The sequence below is a fragment of the Mycteria americana genome, chromosome 2, assembly GCF_035582795.1.
Source record: "Mycteria americana isolate JAX WOST 10 ecotype Jacksonville Zoo and Gardens chromosome 2, USCA_MyAme_1.0, whole genome shotgun sequence".
Taxonomy (NCBI): domain Eukaryota; kingdom Metazoa; phylum Chordata; class Aves; order Ciconiiformes; family Ciconiidae; genus Mycteria; species Mycteria americana.
Genome location: NC_134366.1, coordinates 170,434,438 through 170,455,099, shown reverse-complemented (window position 1 = coordinate 170,455,099; position 20,662 = coordinate 170,434,438). Strand labels below are relative to the sequence as shown.

Here is a 20,662-nt window from a genome sequence, read left to right as displayed (position 1 = left end):
GAGATAGCTGGCTGTCTCCTAATCTTCCAACTTTTTCAAACAATTTGATAAATATGCAGATGATAACAACATGCCTGCTGCATACAGAAGGGGATGTGGCTTTTACTTTTATGCAGATAAATAATATTTGGCAGAAATATCAGCCAGAAAGTAGTTGGTTTTGACATTGTTCATTAGGATGATCAAATTGATCTTTTTTTTCAGGGTTTTAGGTCTTCTCATAATAGTTCTTCCTTGAGCCACTTCTTGAACCATGATGATTTTAAATGGAAGAGGCACAGCAAAGCTGCTGCTGTTCCAGTTCACTGATAAATATTCAGTTTGCCTTTTGTAGCTGTTATGTACAATAGGAATAAACTAAAGTACAAGGGTTTAATGCTGTTAAGAGCTGTTCCTTTGCTTTGACTCATTTTACTAGCAATTTCCAATTATTTTTTACTCTCCTTTCAATAGATGTCTTCACACTGGTCCCCAAAATATCTCCTAAGGTTCAGTCACCCAGTAGATACTTTCTTCATAGACAAGTTGGCATCAGTAACAGGAACCACTGGTTGCTTTCCTGCTTATTTTGGTATTGCATTTTAGTAACACCCGATCTGGCAGTGCGTAATGGCGTAGCTCAGTACCTTTGGCTTTTCTACAGCGTAGTGTTTTATAATTGTGTTCCAGCAGAGTTGCAGAACATGAAAGTCTTTATTTTGAGTTGTTAATTAACAGTGGAAGCAGGATGTGCAGTAAACTACAGATTTAACATCTAATTTGAAAGTGGTAAAGTTACGCTTCAGTTTCTGCAGAAGACTGGAGAAGGAGCAATAGAAAGTTTTTATTTTTACCCTTTCTTAAGAAACCACATGCTGAGGTTATAGGAAAGTATCTAAGGATAAATGAGAGAACAGGAAAACAAAGAACTCCTAAGCCTGGCCGTGTTGGAATTTAGCAACCCAAGAGATTTCCCGAAGGCTCTGGATTTTAGAAGTTCCTTCAAATAATGGTTTAAGACTTGCTGAGAGCAAAACCCCACATCTCTGGAAGCTTGCGTTTGAGTAACGGATGACAATACAGAAGGTCGCTAAGCGTTTCCTGGTCTTAGATGTGTTTACAGATTAACACTTGTTTATATTTTTAGTTAAAGTAAGCTAACTACTGATATCGAAACTATAAACCCAAGATAAAGTGGTGAGAGGATTCCAGAAAGAACGGGGGGTTGAGAGGAGGCTCCCAGTACCAAAGTGGATGGCCATGAACAGGAATCTGTGTCTCCTTGCGGAGCTGAAGGTCTTCTGGGTCAGTGCCTGTAGGTGTGAGTGGGAACAGTCCTGTTGCCTATGGATCAGAAAAACTGGGGTTTACTTTTCAGAAAATGGAGATTCTTCTTCTTTTCCTGTCAGTATTTATTGCAAAGCTGACAGTCTTGACTTGGAATCCTAGTTGGATTTGAGCATCTTGTAAAAGTAACATCAGTTTAATTCCTTGTGTGTATGCACCAGCAAAATGGCTTTTTGAATCAGTGAGTGGAACTTACTGACTGTGAAAATGTTGGGGATAGGTGCTTGAGTGCGGGTTCTTTTTTTTGCTTTTTAAATTACTTGTGAAGTTAATTCTTCAGGTATTCTAAGAGCTTGTTCAGTTCTTCTGAGCTAAAGAATGGCTGTTTATTTTAAACTGAGATCAACCTATTAAACTGTGTTAATATATGTGTGTGGGTGTGTGTATTTGTACAGCCAATAAAATTCAGCTTCGTTCAGTATTGTTTTCCCTTTCTTCTTGTTGATTTGAAGCTTTTAAATTCTTTCTGTTTCAAAAACAGAGAGCAAAGAGAATCTCACATTTCTTCAAAAAAAAAGAGAGAGAGAGAGAGAGAGAGGAGGTTTTAAGCTCTTCTGCTTGCAAAGAGCCCTGGCTATGTAGTTTGTGTAAACCTATTCCTTAGCTGAAAACTGAATTTTCCTAAAAGTCAGAGAGTTGTTATTCACATTTCTCTCAGCACAACCAGGACCAGATTTAAAGTTGCAAAAAGCTGTTGGGACTTTTTTTTTTTTTTTTTGTCTTTATTGCGGCGGAAGGCTCCAGCTCATTCGGAGGTGCTGGAGTGCCCAGCTCACCTGGAGAAGGTACAAGCTGCTGGCAGGCGATTGCTGGGGCAACGGCAGCTCCCCTCCAAGCCCTGAGCCCAAGCTCTCCCTGCAGCCCCCACGAGTCCAACGCACAAGGCAGCTTGGTCCAGCAGCCCGTTAAAAGGATTGCTTCCCACTGTGATGCTGATCCTCCTGATTGTCCATTAGTTGTCCTTGTCATGCTATGTAATATTTTAAGATGACTGTTGTAGTTAAGGCTACTATTATTATTATTTTTTAGCTGATACTTTGCACTGGTGGGAAGAACATGATCTCAACCATCGCACGTCCTTATTTTCCTCATTTTCTATGTGTACTCTTGCACCAGATATACCAAAAACCATGTCTGTCTTACATCCATTTAACATCACTAGGTACGATAACGCACAGCAAGCCATAAGGGAAAGGAGAGCGATAAAAATCCCTCCAGCACCGTGTGCCAGGGCGCATTCACAAATTCCTACTGCATTGTGCAGGCAAATAACGAGGAGATGCTATATACCAGCCTTTTCTACAATAGCTTCGCCTGTTGATTTCAAACTTCATCAGATAGTAACTTTTTAAAGTAATCAGTTTCAAATCTTGATGGTTTGAAAGAAAATGTAGGTTTCGGCATGTTCTTGTTTTTCCTTCTGCGCTTCGCCCGCTTGCAGTGTAGTAATTTGGAACCTGTGTTTGTATTTAAGATCTCTCGATTTTCCTACGATTTCATAAAGCTAAATAAAAGAACCATTTTAAGAAGCTGAGTACATTATTGTTACATTATGAGTAGTGCTTTATGCAGGTTTTTTCCAGATAGGTATGAAAACAAGGTTCTGGGCTTAGAGCGCTCAAGACAAGAAGTTATAGTGAAAGAACCCAGAAAGACCAGACTTCAGAGCTGCTCTTTCATTAGGTATTATTTTTTATCTTATTACAGTATTATTTTATCTGTCTCTGCTTGTTTTTTGCTGGTAGCCATTTGTGTTCTGAACAGTTTTGAGAGCTGCCTCGTGTACCATGCTAAAAAAAAAAAAAATTGTTAGTCCTAGATTTTAAATCTTATCTCCTTTGTAAATTGAAATGGTCTTGTTTGCACCAGGACATGAAGAGTGTGCACAGCATGTGGGTGTCAAGTATCTGTCGGGTGAGAAGCCAAAAAGCACTTTGCTTACAATGAAATGTTGCGTTACCGGACTGTGTCTTCTCACTGCTGGAAAAAAATCTCTCCGATCGGTCACTTGGAGCTTTTTTAATGGTACAAAAGGCCATAGTCAGTGCTTCTGCTTTGGAATAGAAGAGGAGCTCCTGTCTGTGTGCTGTTGCTGACCCTGTGCTTCAGTCCTGCTATGGGAGATAGAGGTGAATCAGCCCATGGCGCAGCCCCGCTGTGGCCAGCCTGGGCACCGGTAACACGATTAAAGCTAGCTTTGGTATAGATATGTATGTCTATATATGGCACTCCTGTCACTTCTGGGATAGTGGGGTTGACCTTACGCATGAAATGAGGCAGTGGCAGCCCAGTGTTAACTATGTGGTTTCACAAGAGCTTGAGTCAATGGCTTGCTCTGCTGGCTGGAGGAGCGGGTGTTTTTCCACGGGAGTCAAGCTCCCTGCCTCTGCGGGAACTCTCTTTGCTCGTACAACTCCTATAAATATATTCTGAAGAGAGACAGTTTAACGACCTGAATGTGCATCTTGTATCCTACCTGGCAAAAATGAGATCTGAAGATTTAAAATCCTGTATTTTTGATATTTCGCTCTTGAATAGCATTTCTGTCTTCAGAATAGTCTTGAGACTCTGCATAGCCGATGCTCACAATATCTGAGATACAGCTGCTCTGTAGAGTACTGCTGGGAAAATATTAGCCCCAAACTGAAAAAAATATATAGACTTGGCACCAACTTTAGGACTCAAGAACTGTCCCTTTATTGCTCTATTCTCCATAAGGAAGAGAGGGAAAAAACATTTACTTTCATGTGATGGGCTGGCTATTTTTGGTGCATATGAACCTTGGTTCCTTGCAGAGGTATCTGATTACCAGAACGGTAATGAAAGACGGAAGTTTTGTTTAACTCTCAGCAGGTAGATGTACAGTGCCCCGAAAAAGTAAATCACCTTGAAATCACAGAGTTAGGCGAGCACAGTCAGCACGCTGCTGTCAGGGGCTGTACTCGCAGAAATGGGAAACAAGATGATAGCTCTCCTTGGTTCAAAGCTGAGGCTCAAACTCTAAATGTTTCAAGGAGTTCGTGTGAATTTGTGAATCTGTTACGTGCAAGGTAGTTAAGGATGCTTGACACTTCATAAAGGCAGGCTGCTATGCCTTAAATATTCAGCCCCTAAGCTAGAAAGAAGTTATGATAGAAATGCCACAAAACTCAGGTTCTTGTGCAAAAAATTAAAGTGGACAACATGAGGAAAGAGGGCGGAACAGGCTGAATTTATAATGTGGATTGCTAATGTTTGCTTGATCCTAATGCAGGCTGCCAGTTTGAATGTGGAAGACTTACTACAACGTTTGAGAGACCTGTTTCATTCAGTCTGGAGAGACAGGAACACCGGATGCTGTTGTCGAGGCTGGTCTGAGCGTGATTTTAGTGAAAAGGAGTCTCTCCCAAATTTTGGAATCACACAGGAATTCCCCATAAGTCACTGTCTAAAGTTGCAGAGCAATAAAAGCCCAAATAAGACTCTGTTGAAGAGGCGAGCAAATTTTTTCTTCTTCTACTCCTCTTAAAACAGTGAACACTTTTCATGTTAATATCTTTCAGAACCCGAAGAATTTTTTTCTGTTCTTTTTGTGTGCATAGAGTGTGAACCAAGGGTTCTCCTTGTAGCTGTTGTGTGGTGCACCTACCTCAGCTATCAGCTGCAGTCTGGAGTGAAGAAGAGCGTGGTGTTTGTACTGTGCTCACTGCTAATGGTAAAAAAATAATCAGAGAAAGATCACATAATCCAACAAGAAAAAATACATGATTAAGTTCTGGGTCTATTCCATAGACCTGTTCTGAGCTATTCTGAGGACTGTTCTGAGCTATATGGAAGGAGTGGCAAAATGAGCTTTGATATCTCTGCTATGTAGTATTAAATATTGAATATATGTTAGATCTGAAAGTATTAAATTTCATTATAAACTCTGTTTCTAATCTGTTGTATCCCTTTATGCCAAACCACATTTTGTGGATCACAGTGTGATGAAGTGGCTACCATCGTCGTTCTTTGGAGTTGGACAGCAGGAGTCCCTTTTATGGGCTCACAGCTCACTACCATTTATATACCTAAAATGTTCTGGCTGATTTTGGTCCTCGCGATAGCAGGGAAATAGTTCTGCATGTTACCTAAAACTAACAATCAAAATCACTATTTCTTGTTTTCTTGATTTAACTTTCTTAACTGTGTCTCTTTGCTGTTCAAAGCTTTATCCATTTTCAGGAAAATATGTGGGTCCTCCCAGGGGAGGCAATGCAAGAGAAACTCTCCCACTGATGGGGCAGGGTGGTTTCTGCAAATCGTGCTCTGAAGAGCCTGGTCCTCTCTCTTGACATGCAGGGAGACTCAACTCCTAGTGTGGATCCTCAGATGCATAGTCTTTCACATGTAATGATTTTACTTGCGGATGTGTTTTATCTAACAAACTCAAACTGAAATGGATTTTATTCAGTCATTAAAACTTAAAAGAGCAAAAAGTCTCAAAGCCAAACAACCAGCCCTCTGAGATAAGTTAACTGTGCTTGTTTTACAGCAGGAAGCAAGTTCCTGAATGTTGAAATTTGCTTGCCTGAGGTCAAAGTGAATTGACAACAGATCCCAAACCAGGACCTAGAAACACAGTTTCAAGGCTCTAATTACAAGCTGGAAAGGGAGTAGTTGTCTTAAGCTATTTTATTGCATTGCATCTTTGACCTGAACATGGTCAAGAAAAATCAATATTTTCCATAGACTTCTGGAGTTGGCTTTGTGGGTGGATGAGGATCGTCTGCTTTATTTAATGAAGCTGGTGGCATGAAGTAGATGCTGTCATGGAGTTTGTTACCACATATTGGAGGGAAAGCAATGATTTCTAAAGAGGCTACTACTGGCACATTTATCGATCTTTTGGTGGAGCCATAGCTACCGGTCCTTTTGTGAAGCCAGATTATTTTATCAGTGACGCATCATGTGTTTCCTCCTTAATCCATTTATATTCCCCTTAGGCACTGGCAGAGCAGTCTCAGTTTTCTGGCAGAAGGCAGCATTTTCTTTCTGAGTTGGAGCATTCACCTTTTATCGTTGCCATGCTAAAAACCATCTAATAATTAAGAACTGATGTAAGTTTGGTTATAAAGAGCCAGTGGGTTCTGACTGCAGGCTTTAAGGTTGTTACTTTATGTGCTGTGTCTTTAACATAAAAATGGGAGAGTCTCAATCTACTGTTCAGTGAAGCAAACACTTCTTCTCAGACACTCAGAGGATCCCAGTAAGTCACAAAAGGCTAAATAAGAGAATCTATATCGTTGTTCTCGACAGCAATAAAAGACAACTTATGATGTGTTTTGGCTCATGAATTTAAACACCAGTGGAATTAAGAAAGCCTCTTACAGTGTTACCAGAATGATGATTGCCAGTTGCAAATTACAGGGCTTTTTAGATCTGCTTACTGTGCGCTTCGAAGTCGCTTACTGAAAGATTGACTTGATGGTATATTTTAATATTGTTAAACTGCTGCATGTACGATATAATGAGTCTCTAACCTTGTTTGATCCAAGTGAATCAAGCAAACTTGTTAAAGTCCTTAAAGTCTCATAATTTATGAAGTTTAAAAATGATTTTAAAAATAGAGTCTAATTGAGGTACATATTGCCATTTCTGTTTCTTCATGCTCCACAAAGCCAATTAATTCTCTCAGCAAACCAGAATGTGTGACAAGGAGGAACTGAGCACAGCCCAAGGGTACTCATATCTTTGAAGGTTTATTTTTGGATGGGATGCAGGCAAGAAACTTTTGAGCCTGTGAAATTTCAGAAGTGTCTAGGTAGTCGCAAAGGCACTGAATGCCATCGATGTCTGAAATCAGGGAGATGCGTGAAATGGGGACACTACCTCAAATGGGAATCTGAGAGGTTGGGTGGGCATCATACTTTGTGCTGACGGAGGTCCTTTGGTGGTGTAAGTTGACCACCCTTGCAGATGTTAGTGTTTGTAAGATCATACTTTCTAGCAAAATCAGTTTTTTATTTTGAATAGGCAGGCACAGGGTTTTTATGTGATGTGTGACATCTCTTTTAAGGGGGCTTGGAGAGATGCAAACCTCCTTTTCTTAGAGGATTTCCAGCTGCCGCTGCACCACTAGAGGGAAAAGGAGACTGGTCTAGGGAAATACTTATCCAGATGGCTGGAGGAGTTTTGCGGCCCAGATCAGACTGGTGCAAAAGGCTATAATATCATCAAGAAACTTGCTGCCTTAGAGACAAGTTTTTTAGTTTATTTGTAATATTCGTAACTTCCAGATAGCTTAGGTTAGTCTTCCTAACTCAGAGCAGAAGACAAATAAAATATTTCAGCAACGGCTCATTAATGGCATGTGGCACCATCTTAATCCTTTTCCTACTCTGAGAATTCATTTTTAAAAAACAAAAGTCCCATAAAACATTAGGCTTGCACTCAGTTAATTATCTGAATTCAACAATGGTATTCTAATACATATTTGCTTTCAGTTCCTCTGTGTTCGTTACTTGTAGATGTTTGCATCTAAAGCAGGAAAGTTGTCTATTTGCAGCTTACAGGAGAATTTCTTTCCTACCTGGTAAAAAGATATTGGTCTTTGTAAGTAGACTAAAACAACCAGTTGCTTCTTTACCCTCTGGTGCTCTTTAATCAGTTTACCATCCTGTTTTCCAGCCAGGGTTTTCTTAGCACTACCAGTCTGATAGTCTGAAGATAGATTTTTTTTTTTGCTAGTGTATCTGTAAAGCGCCTTGAGCACAAAGTCATTATCCGAGAGCTACAAACTAGAATTGATCTGTTTTAGGCTTAGCATAATTTCCATGTCTGGGCTGACCCGAATGTTATTGTCCAACAGGTTTCTGAAAATGTCAAGAGCCAGAGGGGAGGTCCCAGTGAAATTGAAGTTCTTCCTTCCCTCGGAGTAACTGAATTTTAAAGTCCCCAAGCCCTGTAAATAAAAGAGAAAAATTGGTAATGAGAAAGGGAATTAATAGGATAGTCTTTCACGCGATTTATATAGCTTTCAAAAACTGTTGCATTATTGTGTTTAAAAGTGCTGGTCTACAGCACTTTCACACTAGGAAGATAAGATTAAAAACTCAGAAGGGGCAGCTCTGGGAATTAGAAGCTAGAAGAGCTGATGGATTTTAAATGAAATAAAAGCTGCTATTGGGGAAAATTTAATCTGAAGCTAAAATAGTGTGGCTGCCAATAAAGTATTCAGAGGACTCGGATGTTTACCTTGATATAGATGTCACATTTCAATTTAGTAGACAAGTACTTTTTTTCAGCTACTGTTGTCATTATGGAAATCAGCTGAATGAATCTCTGCCATGCAATACATTATAGAGTAAATTGGAATCTGAGGCAAAGTTACCTTTATGCAGATGTGATATCCTGTTCAGATGCGTGTGCAAAGTCATGTCATTGCAACCCTCTGGAATACACTGCACTTGGACAGGAAAAAATTCAACCAGAAGTTAGAATGGTCTTTTAATTAGAAGGGAGAAAAATGAACGGGCACTGATGTGTCTGCAGAGCATCTGTCTTTAATAAAGATTTCTTTTTTGGGGAAGCTATTTATTTTAAACTTGTAACATTTATAATGAAATACACCTTTGCAGTGAACCTTATTTTAGGGAAACAAGGGCATAGGTTCTAGTATCAGAGGTGATGTGTTCACTCTTCATGCCTTTATTTATAATATATTTCTGTATGTCTCTCTCCCTCTGTCACTCAAATGTGTATATCTTCTCATTTATTCTTGCTGTGAAAAAGGCCGAGTTTGTAGGCATATGCGTAGAAGCATTGTCTTATTCATGGTTTTACTGTGCAGTTAATGCATTGGGGATGAGATTAAGTTGATTGCTTCTGAAGCAAGGTACCATTGGAGCATCCCAAATTCCGATGGCTTTCCAGTTTTTACCAGAAAGTCTTCTCTTTGAGTACAGTTCTTGCAAAAACCCCCGACTCTGGTACTTTTTTTTATAATTTCCTGCATGAAAACTCATGCAAAAGGGGTCAATGTTGCTGAAGTAAGGATGGGAATGCTAATTATTGTTTTTAATTGAATACATGGTCCTTTCATTGGAAGCTTTCTTTTTTTGCCTGCAATTTGCTGTAGGGAGTTTCTGCTAAGAATTTCCATCTCCCAGTATTGTTGAGTTGTCTGTCTTACTTTTTTCTTCCCTTGCAAGAGCTTTAGAAGTTTTCTAGGCAAACAAATTGATTGTTACACTGCAGTGTAGGAGGATTTTGTGTTGCATTTGTTTGAAAATGTTATTGCTCCGGGAGCCTCGTTGTTAAACTAACAAACTTCTGTAGTCCCTGCTCTGTTTTCTGCTCCATTTGCACTTTTTTTTTTTTTTTTTTTTTGATTGCATGGAAATAATCTACAGTAGTGTTAAAAGGAAGTTAATGAACATGAGAGTGCTGCAGGAATTAACAGAACTATGAGTAGGAAATGCATATTCGTAGAAGAAGTATGGTGTCAGCAGAAGTCAGGATCACAGGATGAATTATTTCTTTTCTTTTTTTATTTGTTCTCAGGCTATTTATCTACAGTATTTAGTACAAAAGGAAACAGAATAAAGTTTCTACCAGTATTTCCAGGGAAAAAAGTTCTATTTTTGCCCATTTAGAAACAAAGTGAAGCAAAAGCATCTAAAGCAGATCGGGGCTAAAGATTTTTAAGAGTTAACCTATTTTTTTCTAGTATATAACTGCTATGCTGTTTACTAGTAGTCAGCCTATTAGGACCATATAGAGTACTTAAACGTTAGAAAGAAGTGTCTATAGGTATGTTATACAGCTAACAGTTCCACAGATGCTGTGGATGACATAAAATACATGCTTTGCCAAGCCTGCATACCTGAACACGACTTCCACCTACTGACAATGTTCCTCCAGGGAACTCAGCTTTTTTAATTTTTAAATGAGCCGCCGCAACACACGCAGTTTTAATGAGCCGCCGCAACACACACAGAAATACGGCACACTACAAAACGGAAGGTCCCGTTCACCGTAGCTGGTGATTGCACACAGCCCTACATTGGAATATATGTTGAAATCACTAAATAATTGCAGCATATGCTGGAAGAGGGGAAACTACCCTCTGTCCTGCCTTTCAAACACCTCTCCGGCGCTGGCAGATGCATTACCAAATGGAAACTTCACGTCAGTGCCAAAAATTAAGAACAGAATACAGCTTGCTGATACTTCTTAACAGCGATCATCAGGGCTATCTGCAGAATCATGAAATGAGCCTTTTAAATGTGTATCCCTTACTATACATTTCTACCCGTGAGCATAATGCCTTGTGGAAGTTGGGAGAAGAGGGAAGATGAGAGTCGCACAGCAGAACTTCATCACAAACTGTTGGGTAAGCAGGAGCACTCATTCATTAGTGGGAGAATAATTGTCACAAACCATTTCCTCACCCCTGATTTCCAAAAGGGTTCCCCAAAATACTGCCAGAAGATGAACCTGAGTGCTAAAATTCTTGTCAGCTGATGGAAATAAAGTTTTCTCTGAGATACTGCTTTTATGGGCCATTCCAGTCCTCAGTAGAGAGCTTCCTAACCCACTTGCCTCTTCCTCCTTTGCAGGGGCTGACTTAACTTCTCACCACTAGCCCTGTTGCTACACCCCTATGCTTTGCTGGGTCTAGCTATCCTCTTCTTTGAGCTAGTCTAACTGAACGTTATACTTAAGTTCATTAACACCGATTGTGTCTTGGATGGTGTTAATGAACCCATGATAGTGTGTTAATGGACACGCTATCATGGACACACAGCTTGCAGTTGTCCATTGCTTTGCGAGGACCACAGAAGAGGAACGAAGGAAGGATGTTTGTGTTGTAGAAAGATATTAGCTGGTCTTATAAAAAAATTGTGTCACCCTACAAATTGCATTCTAGTTTCAGACCTGGTGGAAGATTAAATGTGGAGCTCTGCTGCTAACACCAGTGCAGAGCTACTGTAGACTTTGGAGAAAATCTTTAGTGTGTCGTCTTGGTTTCTAGCCCACTTTCTTGGGAAAAAAAAAAAAAAAGGAAAAAATAGAAGGTGTTACCTGTTCTGTTTAGCCAATTTACTTGGCTGGTCAGGAAGATTGTTACTCAGAACCAGTTTCAGCTTGTTCCCCCTTCCTAGGCTGCTGCTTAGGGAGACTGGAAGGGAACTGAGGGAGCTTCTGCAGGGTTTCAGGGTGGGAAACTCTTACCGGGAGGGAAAGCAATCAGAAAGGGCATGTGGAAGAGGGAGAACAGAAGTTTGTTTTTGTTATGTGAGACTGACAAACGACTTGAATCTGCAAGAAAACAGCAAGAAAATTCATATTCCCAACCTAGAGATATCTTCAGTATAGGTATCTACACCTGAGGTTGTGCAAACTCTCACTATGGCCATTGGGCATCTGTTTATTGGGGTTGAGGGTGCTGCTCATTGAATCATCTGCTTTAGTGGGAACCAAATCCTAACTCTCTACTGACTAGAAAGGGAGAGTTTTAACTTTTGACTTAAAACAACCTCGAAATACGGCCATGATACTTTAACTTGTATAAGTGATGTACCTGCTCTATGTGGTCAAATGGACAGATGTAGCTTCTCTTTAAGTCTGTGGAAACCATAAAGGGACATTTTTTTCATTTCAAGACTTCTTTAGCATTTTGTTCATTTGTTTTTACTTTTGCAAGGTAAGAGAGACCAGCCTAGTGACCCAGGATGCCAAGTAAGGACCAGAAGAGGTTTGATATCCTTCCAGAACTTCTGCCCGTATGAAACAGCTTCTTTCTTCTCTCTGCCTGGATTTATTATCTTTGCTAATAGGAAAATAACATAGAGCTAGTGTAAGAGTTGTATCCCTCTCTTTGCTAAGCTTCGGCGTCATTCCCATAAGCTGTGATGCTGGAGGACTGTTCTGGTCCTGTATCTTTGGCAGCTAAGGAGAAGCACCATAGCTGCACAGTACCAATCATAGAATCATAGAATCATTTAGGTTGGAAGAGACACTTAAGATCATAGAGTCCAACCATAAAATTGCCGTATTGCTCATGTATACTACACAAGCTATTGTTTTTGAAAAGGCAGTGTTTGCATGAATAGTTAAATCCATTAAATTTTTTTTTTCCCGGCAAATTTTTGATTGTTTTTGTGTATTGCCTAATCTTAAATAAAGCAATTTTTAGATGGCAACATTCCCTGGAGCCTCCATTTCTACAGACTGTTTAATGTTTTTTGACAGTCATGTACATTTTATCGCTGGTTTGTTTTTTTTTTTTTTAAGTTTGAATATTGATCTTACTGTGTTACTTGTTTTTTGCCTGAATGATTTTCAAGTTTGGAAGGCAGCCCCAAACCAACTTTAAATTTCAGAAAGATGACAATAGTGTGTTAATCACAAGGACTCCACTGGTGGCATTGGGTTTTTTAGGTTTATTAATAGATTTATGTAAATCGATGTTGCCAATATTACAGTGCTAAACTATGACTGGTAAAAATATTTTGTATAGTAAAGTTGCTCAAAGATTAAAAACAAAACAAAACAAAACAAAACCCAAGAAAAACTGCAACCCCTATGCAGTTCTTTTCCTGAATTCATGTAGAAATTTTGACTGCTACAGTGCCAAACAATATTTTGGGACTTCCTGGATGCTCAAGACTTCAGAACATCAGGCAATTTATCTGGATGCTTAAACATAACACCAAAGCCTTTTTTTTTTCCTTTGAATTTTATTGAAAAGCTTGGGATTTTCTTGCACATTAGAGACAGGAAACCCAAAACAAGTCAGTTAAAAACTCCTTAAATGTCCAGAGGAGTGGGACTTTCTCTTCAAAATTCATCCAGGAACCTCTTCCTCTGTTCCACAATCACCATTTTATACCAACGACTACAAGAAGTAAGCAGGCTTTGCTTTAACTCCCCTGTGGACGCTAGGAAACTCCCAAGAGAAAATGATGGTGTCTTTTCTGCATAGACATCTAGCTGTCCTCTACACATTGCATCCAAGCCTTGAAATTCAGCATGGCACCATGGCTTATGCCCTGGCTCTTCTTATAGAGGCAGAACTTTTGTAAGTATGAAGGGAAAGGCAGAATTTGTTTTATAGTTTATGCAGTCAGTTTGTAGTGTTTAAAGTGCTTCAGAACCTGTTCCAGTAAAAGTCCTTATAAAATGTAAGAATTCTGGCAATAATTGCTTTGACAATAGCCTGAGAAGATGGTGAAGAAGAGTACTTATCTGATGGCATTTACACCTATGACGCCAAGAGGACAAATTGAATATTTTGCATTGGAAAAAAGTCAAAAAAAGTAAAAAAAAAAAAAAAACCAAACAAGCAAAAAAACCACTTCTGAAGTGCTTGTTGTGCCTCTTTGGATCTGCAAGACAGGCATGGAACAAGACCTGGAAGTTCGCAAAGTCTAATTTTAGATAGAATTAGTAGGTATATGTAGAATGAAGCAAGAAGAATGGTACGTGTAGGTACAGTGTTATGTTCTTGCCAAACCTGGCTGCCCATCTGAGTGATTTATGTGCACTGTGGAGAAGCTAACCTCAGAAAATCTACCTCTGTGATAACTTTTAATGGAATCGAGGTGGTTATGCAATACAGAAAACAAAAAACCTAAACGTGTTGTCATAGTTAAAAATAGGTATTAATGGTTTGATACGTTTCATGCTACAGTGGCATGCATAGCTCTGAATTACTGTGATTAGATGAGGGGAGTATTTATTGTCTAAACGCATCTCAGCACATTACTCTCAAAGCAGTGTTGTCATCTGTTTGTAAAATGCTACATGCATCCCAGCGTTTCTCCAAACAGGAGTCAGTGCTCTAGAAACGATATCATTAATGACTTGGAGGCTTCTTCAGTGAAGGGATCATGAAAGAACTCATAAGAGGAGGAGAAAGTCCATCTCATGGGAAATATCACTTTGCTGGAGTTGGGACAGAAGAGTCAACCATGCTTTAAATATTTAATACTTCCCAGAATGAGGTGGAAAACGATATGTCATCTTGATGCTACGTGACACACATAGACAATGCATATACACAAGGTAAACAGTAGATGCAGTACTTGCACTCTTACCTTGCAGCGCTGTTGTATTCTTAGTATTCGGTTTTATAGTGTAACAACAGAAAACATATTTGGATTCAGAGTAAGTCAAGCCACGCTTTATATAAAAATGTTTTTCTGGGTAGCAAATCTAGGCATTCTGGGTAGCAAATCTAAGCATTTCGCTACAGGAAAAAAATTGTATGCCTTAGGCTGTCAAGCAAGCTCTGCCCTTCAGCCCTTCCTGCTATGAATATACTCTGTATGTGAAGCCATGGGCATCAGTCTGACTCCCCGGAAATTATTCTCATGTCCTGAAATTTTCAGTCCTTGTTATCTGAAGGAACTGGCAGTCAAGACCAGAAGATGATTCCTGTGCCTAGATTGTGTAGTTTAGTTTTCAGTCAAATGTGATTTGTGCTGTTTGGTAGCAGAAATAATTAGTATATATGACAAGTGCTGCTATCACTGGTTGTTTTTCTGGCGATACACCTGGTACACAGTATTGCCTATCTCTAAATAGACTATCCTCTCATTCCCACTTGCCTTCTATTAGAGATTTTCTACTCTTCGCCCTGATGCCATCCCCTGTTTGCTCTACAGATCTTCTTCCAATTGAAATTCCAACGTTTCACCCCTGAAGTCTTCATTTCTTCTTCTTCCCTTGCTATGTTGTGAGGAGATTGCCAAGATGATGTGAGGTACTGAATTGAGATGGAGACTTTCATCTGAACCTCAGGTCTGCTGATACACGGGTGCTTGTAGCAATGCTCAGTCTTCTCCCTCTGTGGGTGAGAGCCTGGACTATATCCATCTCCACGCTTTGGCTTTTTTCTGTATTCGTATGAAGTTGTTTTGGTACTTTGGGTTTTACTTCTCTTGCTTACAAGAAGAGCAGAGTTCAAAGTCCCCTTGGGTGTATCAGTGGTGTTTCAAATAGGCAGAAAATAAGCAGGTGTGGGAGCTCTGGAGACCGCAGTAGCTCTGCTGCCCGGCAGACACTGCAAAACAAGCGCCGCGAAGAAGAAATTGAGGTTTTGTTCAAGTACAGCAGCAGGGAGCACAGCGGAATGGAAGTGGGTAACCTGCCCCTTAGTGATGATTTCCAATGCATGTCAAAAGTTTCCAAATTAATGAACTTTGAGCAGACTATGGTAGAGTTGGACACATTACCAAATCTTCATAAAAATCAAATGCAGGCCTAGCATTTGCAAAGACAAACCACCAGCCTGGAATATCGACAGGGGGATATTTCACTGCAGAAATGTTATTGTCCCATGAAATTACTAAATTCCTTGAATTATCTGAAGCATCATGATGTGCTTCAAATCCTAAATAAAACCCTAAATAAAAGCTGAAGTGATCTCCCAGATTGACACAGGACAACCTGTATAGAGTAACCTTCGCTACCTGGTCTAGTAATAATAGCAAAATGTAAGCAAAGGTTTTGGGAATAAAAGAAGTAATTAGTGAATTCATACTAGAAAAGCTGTTAAGGACCAGAACCTTCTTGCTGATGAGAACAGATTTGCCCAGAGAGGCGGGTGAGTGGCTTGGTTTGTCCTTTGGGCAGAGACGGTCTCCAAAAACGAGCTTGCATGCACGGTGTGCCCCTTGCTGTGTTGGAAAATGCTTAATTTGGATGTGATAGGTTTTAAATAGATAGTTCTATGAAAATAGCCTCTTTTTTTTTTTTTTTTTTTTTTTTTGTAAATGAAACTAAAGCTTTAATTAGCTTTAGAAGAAAACAAAGGCCATAGCATATGTATTCTGAAAACGCACAAGGGAAATAAAATGTCTGTCATGGAGAGAAATGAGAAAAGCCTTTTCCCTTAGTTAATACAGTAAAAATTCAAAAAAGTCTACATATGGATATTTTTTTAATGTAACCTTGATAATGTTAGATGTGAAGAGCTGGATGAACTGTGCATCAAGCTAATGGTAATGATAATCCCCAAAATCAATACAGAAAATACATTGCTTATTTAGTAGAAATGTCTTAATTGGGACATTCAAGGAATAAAACAAAATTAACCACTTCCTCTCCAAATATATTTTGAAAGAAACATGTATTTTCTAACTAAGATGATTTATGGGAGAAGGGATTTCATTTAATGTCAAGTCTTCAGGCAGTTATCTCAGCTGAGAGCAAAATCCAATTTTTGCACATCTGTAGTATGAATTCAGTTGCTATTCACTGCATTTATTTGTAGTTTTAGACTGATTTCCTGTGGAATGAGGCTTTCTGTGCTTGCGCTTATCTCTGTCACCCCCTACTACTTTTTTAACCTATTGGGCAACCTAAACCAAATTTAAAAGAGTGGAGGAGTACTCAAATGTATTTTAAATATCTACCAGTTTTACAAAAAACTGAAGAAAGAGACCCCAAATGTTAGCGAACTTGGGAAGAGGCTGGAGAATATGCCTGTTTTGTGTCATGTTCGGCAGCAGCTAATTTATAGGTCCAAATTAACCCCCGCGCTTAATTGCTTTTGCTTAGTGAAGGTGACCTTATGATGGGGAGGAGTGCAGAAGCAGAGCACACGTGTCCCTGGGGAACCAGGCTTCGGCAGTTCTGCTGTTTGCTCTGGTGTTTTTTAGCATTGCTTTGGCAAATTATTTTGTGTCTCAAAGCAAGCTCTGAACAAACCGGTGTGGGAAATACTGGCCGTCTGGTGTGGATACCTGCAGTGCATCAAGGACTATTTCACCCTGCCCACGAGCAGAGTGAGCAAGCCTGTGGCTATACCGTACTTTCTACTCAAACTCTCATTTTAAAAACCAGTTCAGTGTGCTGTTGTTGTTTTACTAGATGATATTTTTGCTTATATTGTTCAACATAAAGACCAGTTATCGTTGTGGATAAGTGCTGGACAAAATTATTCCCTTAAGCTTGATCAGTAGTATCAGCTTGTGAAGTATCTCTCTGAAGTGTGTCTTTAAGTACCTTCTAGACCCTACTTAAAAACTGAGTAAAACCCATATTCTATGTCCTACTTTAAAAATTGGATAAAAACCCACAACAGCATAGTTCCAGTGATATGTGGGTACATGCCAAGAGCTGTCTTACTTGGTGCTATCCTTCAGTGCAGGCTGAATTAGTTGGCTTTGCTTCCCGATGCTCCTTTGTGCTAGGAAAAGAATTGCGCACCCAAGTTCATTGGGGAAAGGGGGCTTCATCTTTTCCACACCAGTACAGGATGATCGACCATGCTTCAAAGAACACAGCATCAGAAAGGTAGTTTATTAGCAGGAAGATGAGATGAACAAATGGTTTGTTGTGATGGACGTCAAGTACAGAATAACAAAAGTTATCTGCAGTTGTTGGCCAAAACAGTTAAATTTTATCCTTTGCTAAATGTTGCCCTTAAAAAAACCCCTCCAAAAAAACCTCGTCAGTTGTTTTGAATTTCAGTAACTGAGTTCAGGCTTCTACTGAGATGGCAATAAGCTGTACTGGGCTGGTGATGAACATTAATTTCTTGGCTGGTGTAATGAGGCATATAGTTGTCATGCAGGGTCACTCTGGGCATAGGAAATTGTGCCAGTCGGAAGTGATAACTTGCATTCTGTCCTGCCCAGGTGGAATTGCAAAGATTTGGCTGCACCAGCCCAGGCTGTAGCCAAGAGCTCATCATGCATGCAGAAACTTGAAAGATCAGATGGTGCCTTATGTGAATGGCAGGGGAGCAGAGATTAGTCAGGAACAGATGTAGTTCGTATGTCAGCATATTTTATGTTTCCATTCTTTATTCTTGACTTCATAATTCAAATCCATTGATATCTATCGTGCCATCTTCTGCTTATTTCTTTAGCTTATTTGACTACATTTTAAACTTCATTGGTATTGCAGTCCTTTCGCTGCTGTGCTCTTGACACAAGCTGAGGATGCATCATTTAGCATGATCCTGTGTTTTGCTTTGTTCAATGAAATGACGACAGTAGGATGATGTATGTTGAGCTAAATATATCCTCAGGGTTTAAAAATGGCATTTGGTTGGACATATGGGGCAGTGCTGTACGACATCAAAAGTCATGCTTAAAAAGATTGTGTTTCTTCATAAAAATAATAGATTTTTGGCAGGTCTCAAGGTGTGTTATAGACCCAGTTATTTTTGCTGCTGATGTGATCTTCACAACATGTTTCTTTGGGGTCTGACCTGCACTGTCATATATGGTAAAAAGATGTTCCAACCCATATGTCTAATACTGTAAGGACATTAATATAATCAACAAGAGATCTTTACAAACTAGAGCTAGTTTTAACAGCAAATCAGAGTGTTTTCTTAATACCTGTTTAAGAACTTGGTCAGCTATTAATTAAAGGACCATAAATCCAGGCTCTGATTTTTAGAGATATTTTATTTTTCTTGCCTGATTGGCCATATGACTTTGAGCTGTCATTGAAGGGCTTCTTTGCTGGAATCAGTGATTTAGTTAGACACAGTGCAATATGCTTTAGGTTAGTAGAATTTTTCCATAACTCAGTTTAGCATAAAAATATAAAGAATTGTTCGTGTCACTTTGTATAGTGTGATGAAAAGAATAACTTATTTCGAAGGTATCCTGCATTATTGATGGCTAATCACCAATTCCTATTTTGAATAAAAAAAAAATCGATAAGAAAAAACCCCAAACATAAAGCCATCTGCCTGTAGAATCTAAACTTACACTTTTGAGAAGATGCTTCATGCTTCTTCTCATGGGCTGCACACAACTGGTACCTTGCCCCCTGTTCAGCTGTTTCAACTGCTGTTGAATCAAATTCGTGTGTTTTTCCGATACAATTTTAGTATGTGATTGCGAGTGATTTGCTTATTGACTGGTGTAGCAGAACATTAAATGCAATCTGGAGGTGCAGGGTCATTCCTCGCACACTTGTGTACAGCTCAGGCACGCTGGGATATGACAGATTGTCAGCATGTGCAAAGTTATTTGGAAATACTGTTTTGGCCAGCTACTGAACAGTGATGGAAAGGGATGGGAAAGAAAAGATTTTTTTTCTTGGGCAAACCAGAATCCTTCATCCCTTAGTGCCTAAGGAGAAAGCATAGTATGCCTGGGAAAATAACATGGCATACTTGAATCGCAAGGGCATTGAGCTGAGGACAAGCACTCACATGCTCCTAGCTGGGGAGGACAAAGACATGATGAAAATAAGGAAAGAAAGAAAAAAATGGCTGTGTCTCATTCTCAAACAGAGTCTTGCTTTCCCAGCCTGGTTTAACTTGCAATAACAGGATCAGTTACTACAGTGCTTCAGGGAAGATATTCTGGTTGGCTGGTTGGTTGCTTTAGTGTAGCTGATACGATGGGTTCACCTTAAGAAGAAAAAGATTGCAGGAATGGGCACGAAGTAGAAATAAACTGTTCTGGGGTCAGCAGCTCTCATTACTGTGGTTGAAGCTACATTTGAGAGCTCCAAAGTTCAGCAAAGAAAAGGCATCTGGTGACTACTAGGTGAGTGAGATCTAGTGTGGCTAATACTGATTTCCTTTCACCCAAAGACGTGTCCTTGAAAAAGATACCTGTGCCCAGCTGATTGCCCCAAACAACAGTTTCTCATCTGTTTTTCTCTCTTTCCTCTTCCTCTGTTGTGGCACTCATGTTCTAAATACTTGTGTAAGGATCTTGTCCATTTTAAATTTCTGCCTCTTGAAGCAAAATGAGGCATTTTGCTATCATATATGATAGATTTTTCATTCCTGTGCAGAGAACAGGTCAAAATTTTATTTGAGTTGTTTTGTCTTTTATTCACATGGAAAGGTAAGAGTGCAAACACAGTCAGGTTTATTCAACAACAGATTGAAACTATGGTCCGGTGATGAATTGTGAAATCATTTAGTCAGACTTTTATCTGATGGATTTTCCTGTGATTTGTTGTGCTTAGGGACTAGGGGAAGAGGAAGCAGGAAAGCTTTAGCATGTGGACTAAACTTAATTTGTGTATGCTTAAAAATGGGAAAAAAGTTCTCTGTCAGCCTTTTTGTGGGAAGTTGGAGAAGCTCCTGGCATGTTAAGCAAGCTGTTGAGATTACGTAGTAATGAATAATACATGTGTACCAGTGGTGAGATCTCACTGCTGATTATTTAAGTGGATATTTTTGTGGCCAAACTACTTGCGAAATATGCAGAGAATTTCTTATTATTAGCAGAAGCGATGAAGAGAAGATTGGACAAAGTTGTTGAATGGAGTGATTTGTTATAGGAAGTGGGTAACCACACTAGTTGTGTGATTTTTGGAAGACTGGCCATATGCATTTGCAAGCAAAATTGTCATCATGACCCACAACATAGAGATTCTT

At 39.5% G+C, this 20,662-nt stretch overlaps 1 protein-coding gene across 4 annotated transcripts in view; it reads left to right on the top strand.

Annotated features, from left to right (window-relative positions):
* The window catches only part of TRAPPC9 (trafficking protein particle complex subunit 9), a 547,093-nt gene that overhangs the window by 358,836 nt on the left and 167,595 nt on the right, over window positions 1-20,662 (top strand). The window contains exon 22 of one of the 4 annotated variants that reach the window (XM_075495329.1): window positions 11,996-12,440. The exons of the other annotated variants lie outside the window; for them this stretch is intronic. Coding sequence (XP_075351444.1) covers window positions 11,996-12,141 — 146 coding nt within the window. The 3' untranslated portion in view covers window positions 12,142-12,440. Of the gene's footprint in view, window positions 1-11,995; window positions 12,441-20,662 lie in introns of those variants that run through there. 4 annotated transcript variants of the gene reach the window in all.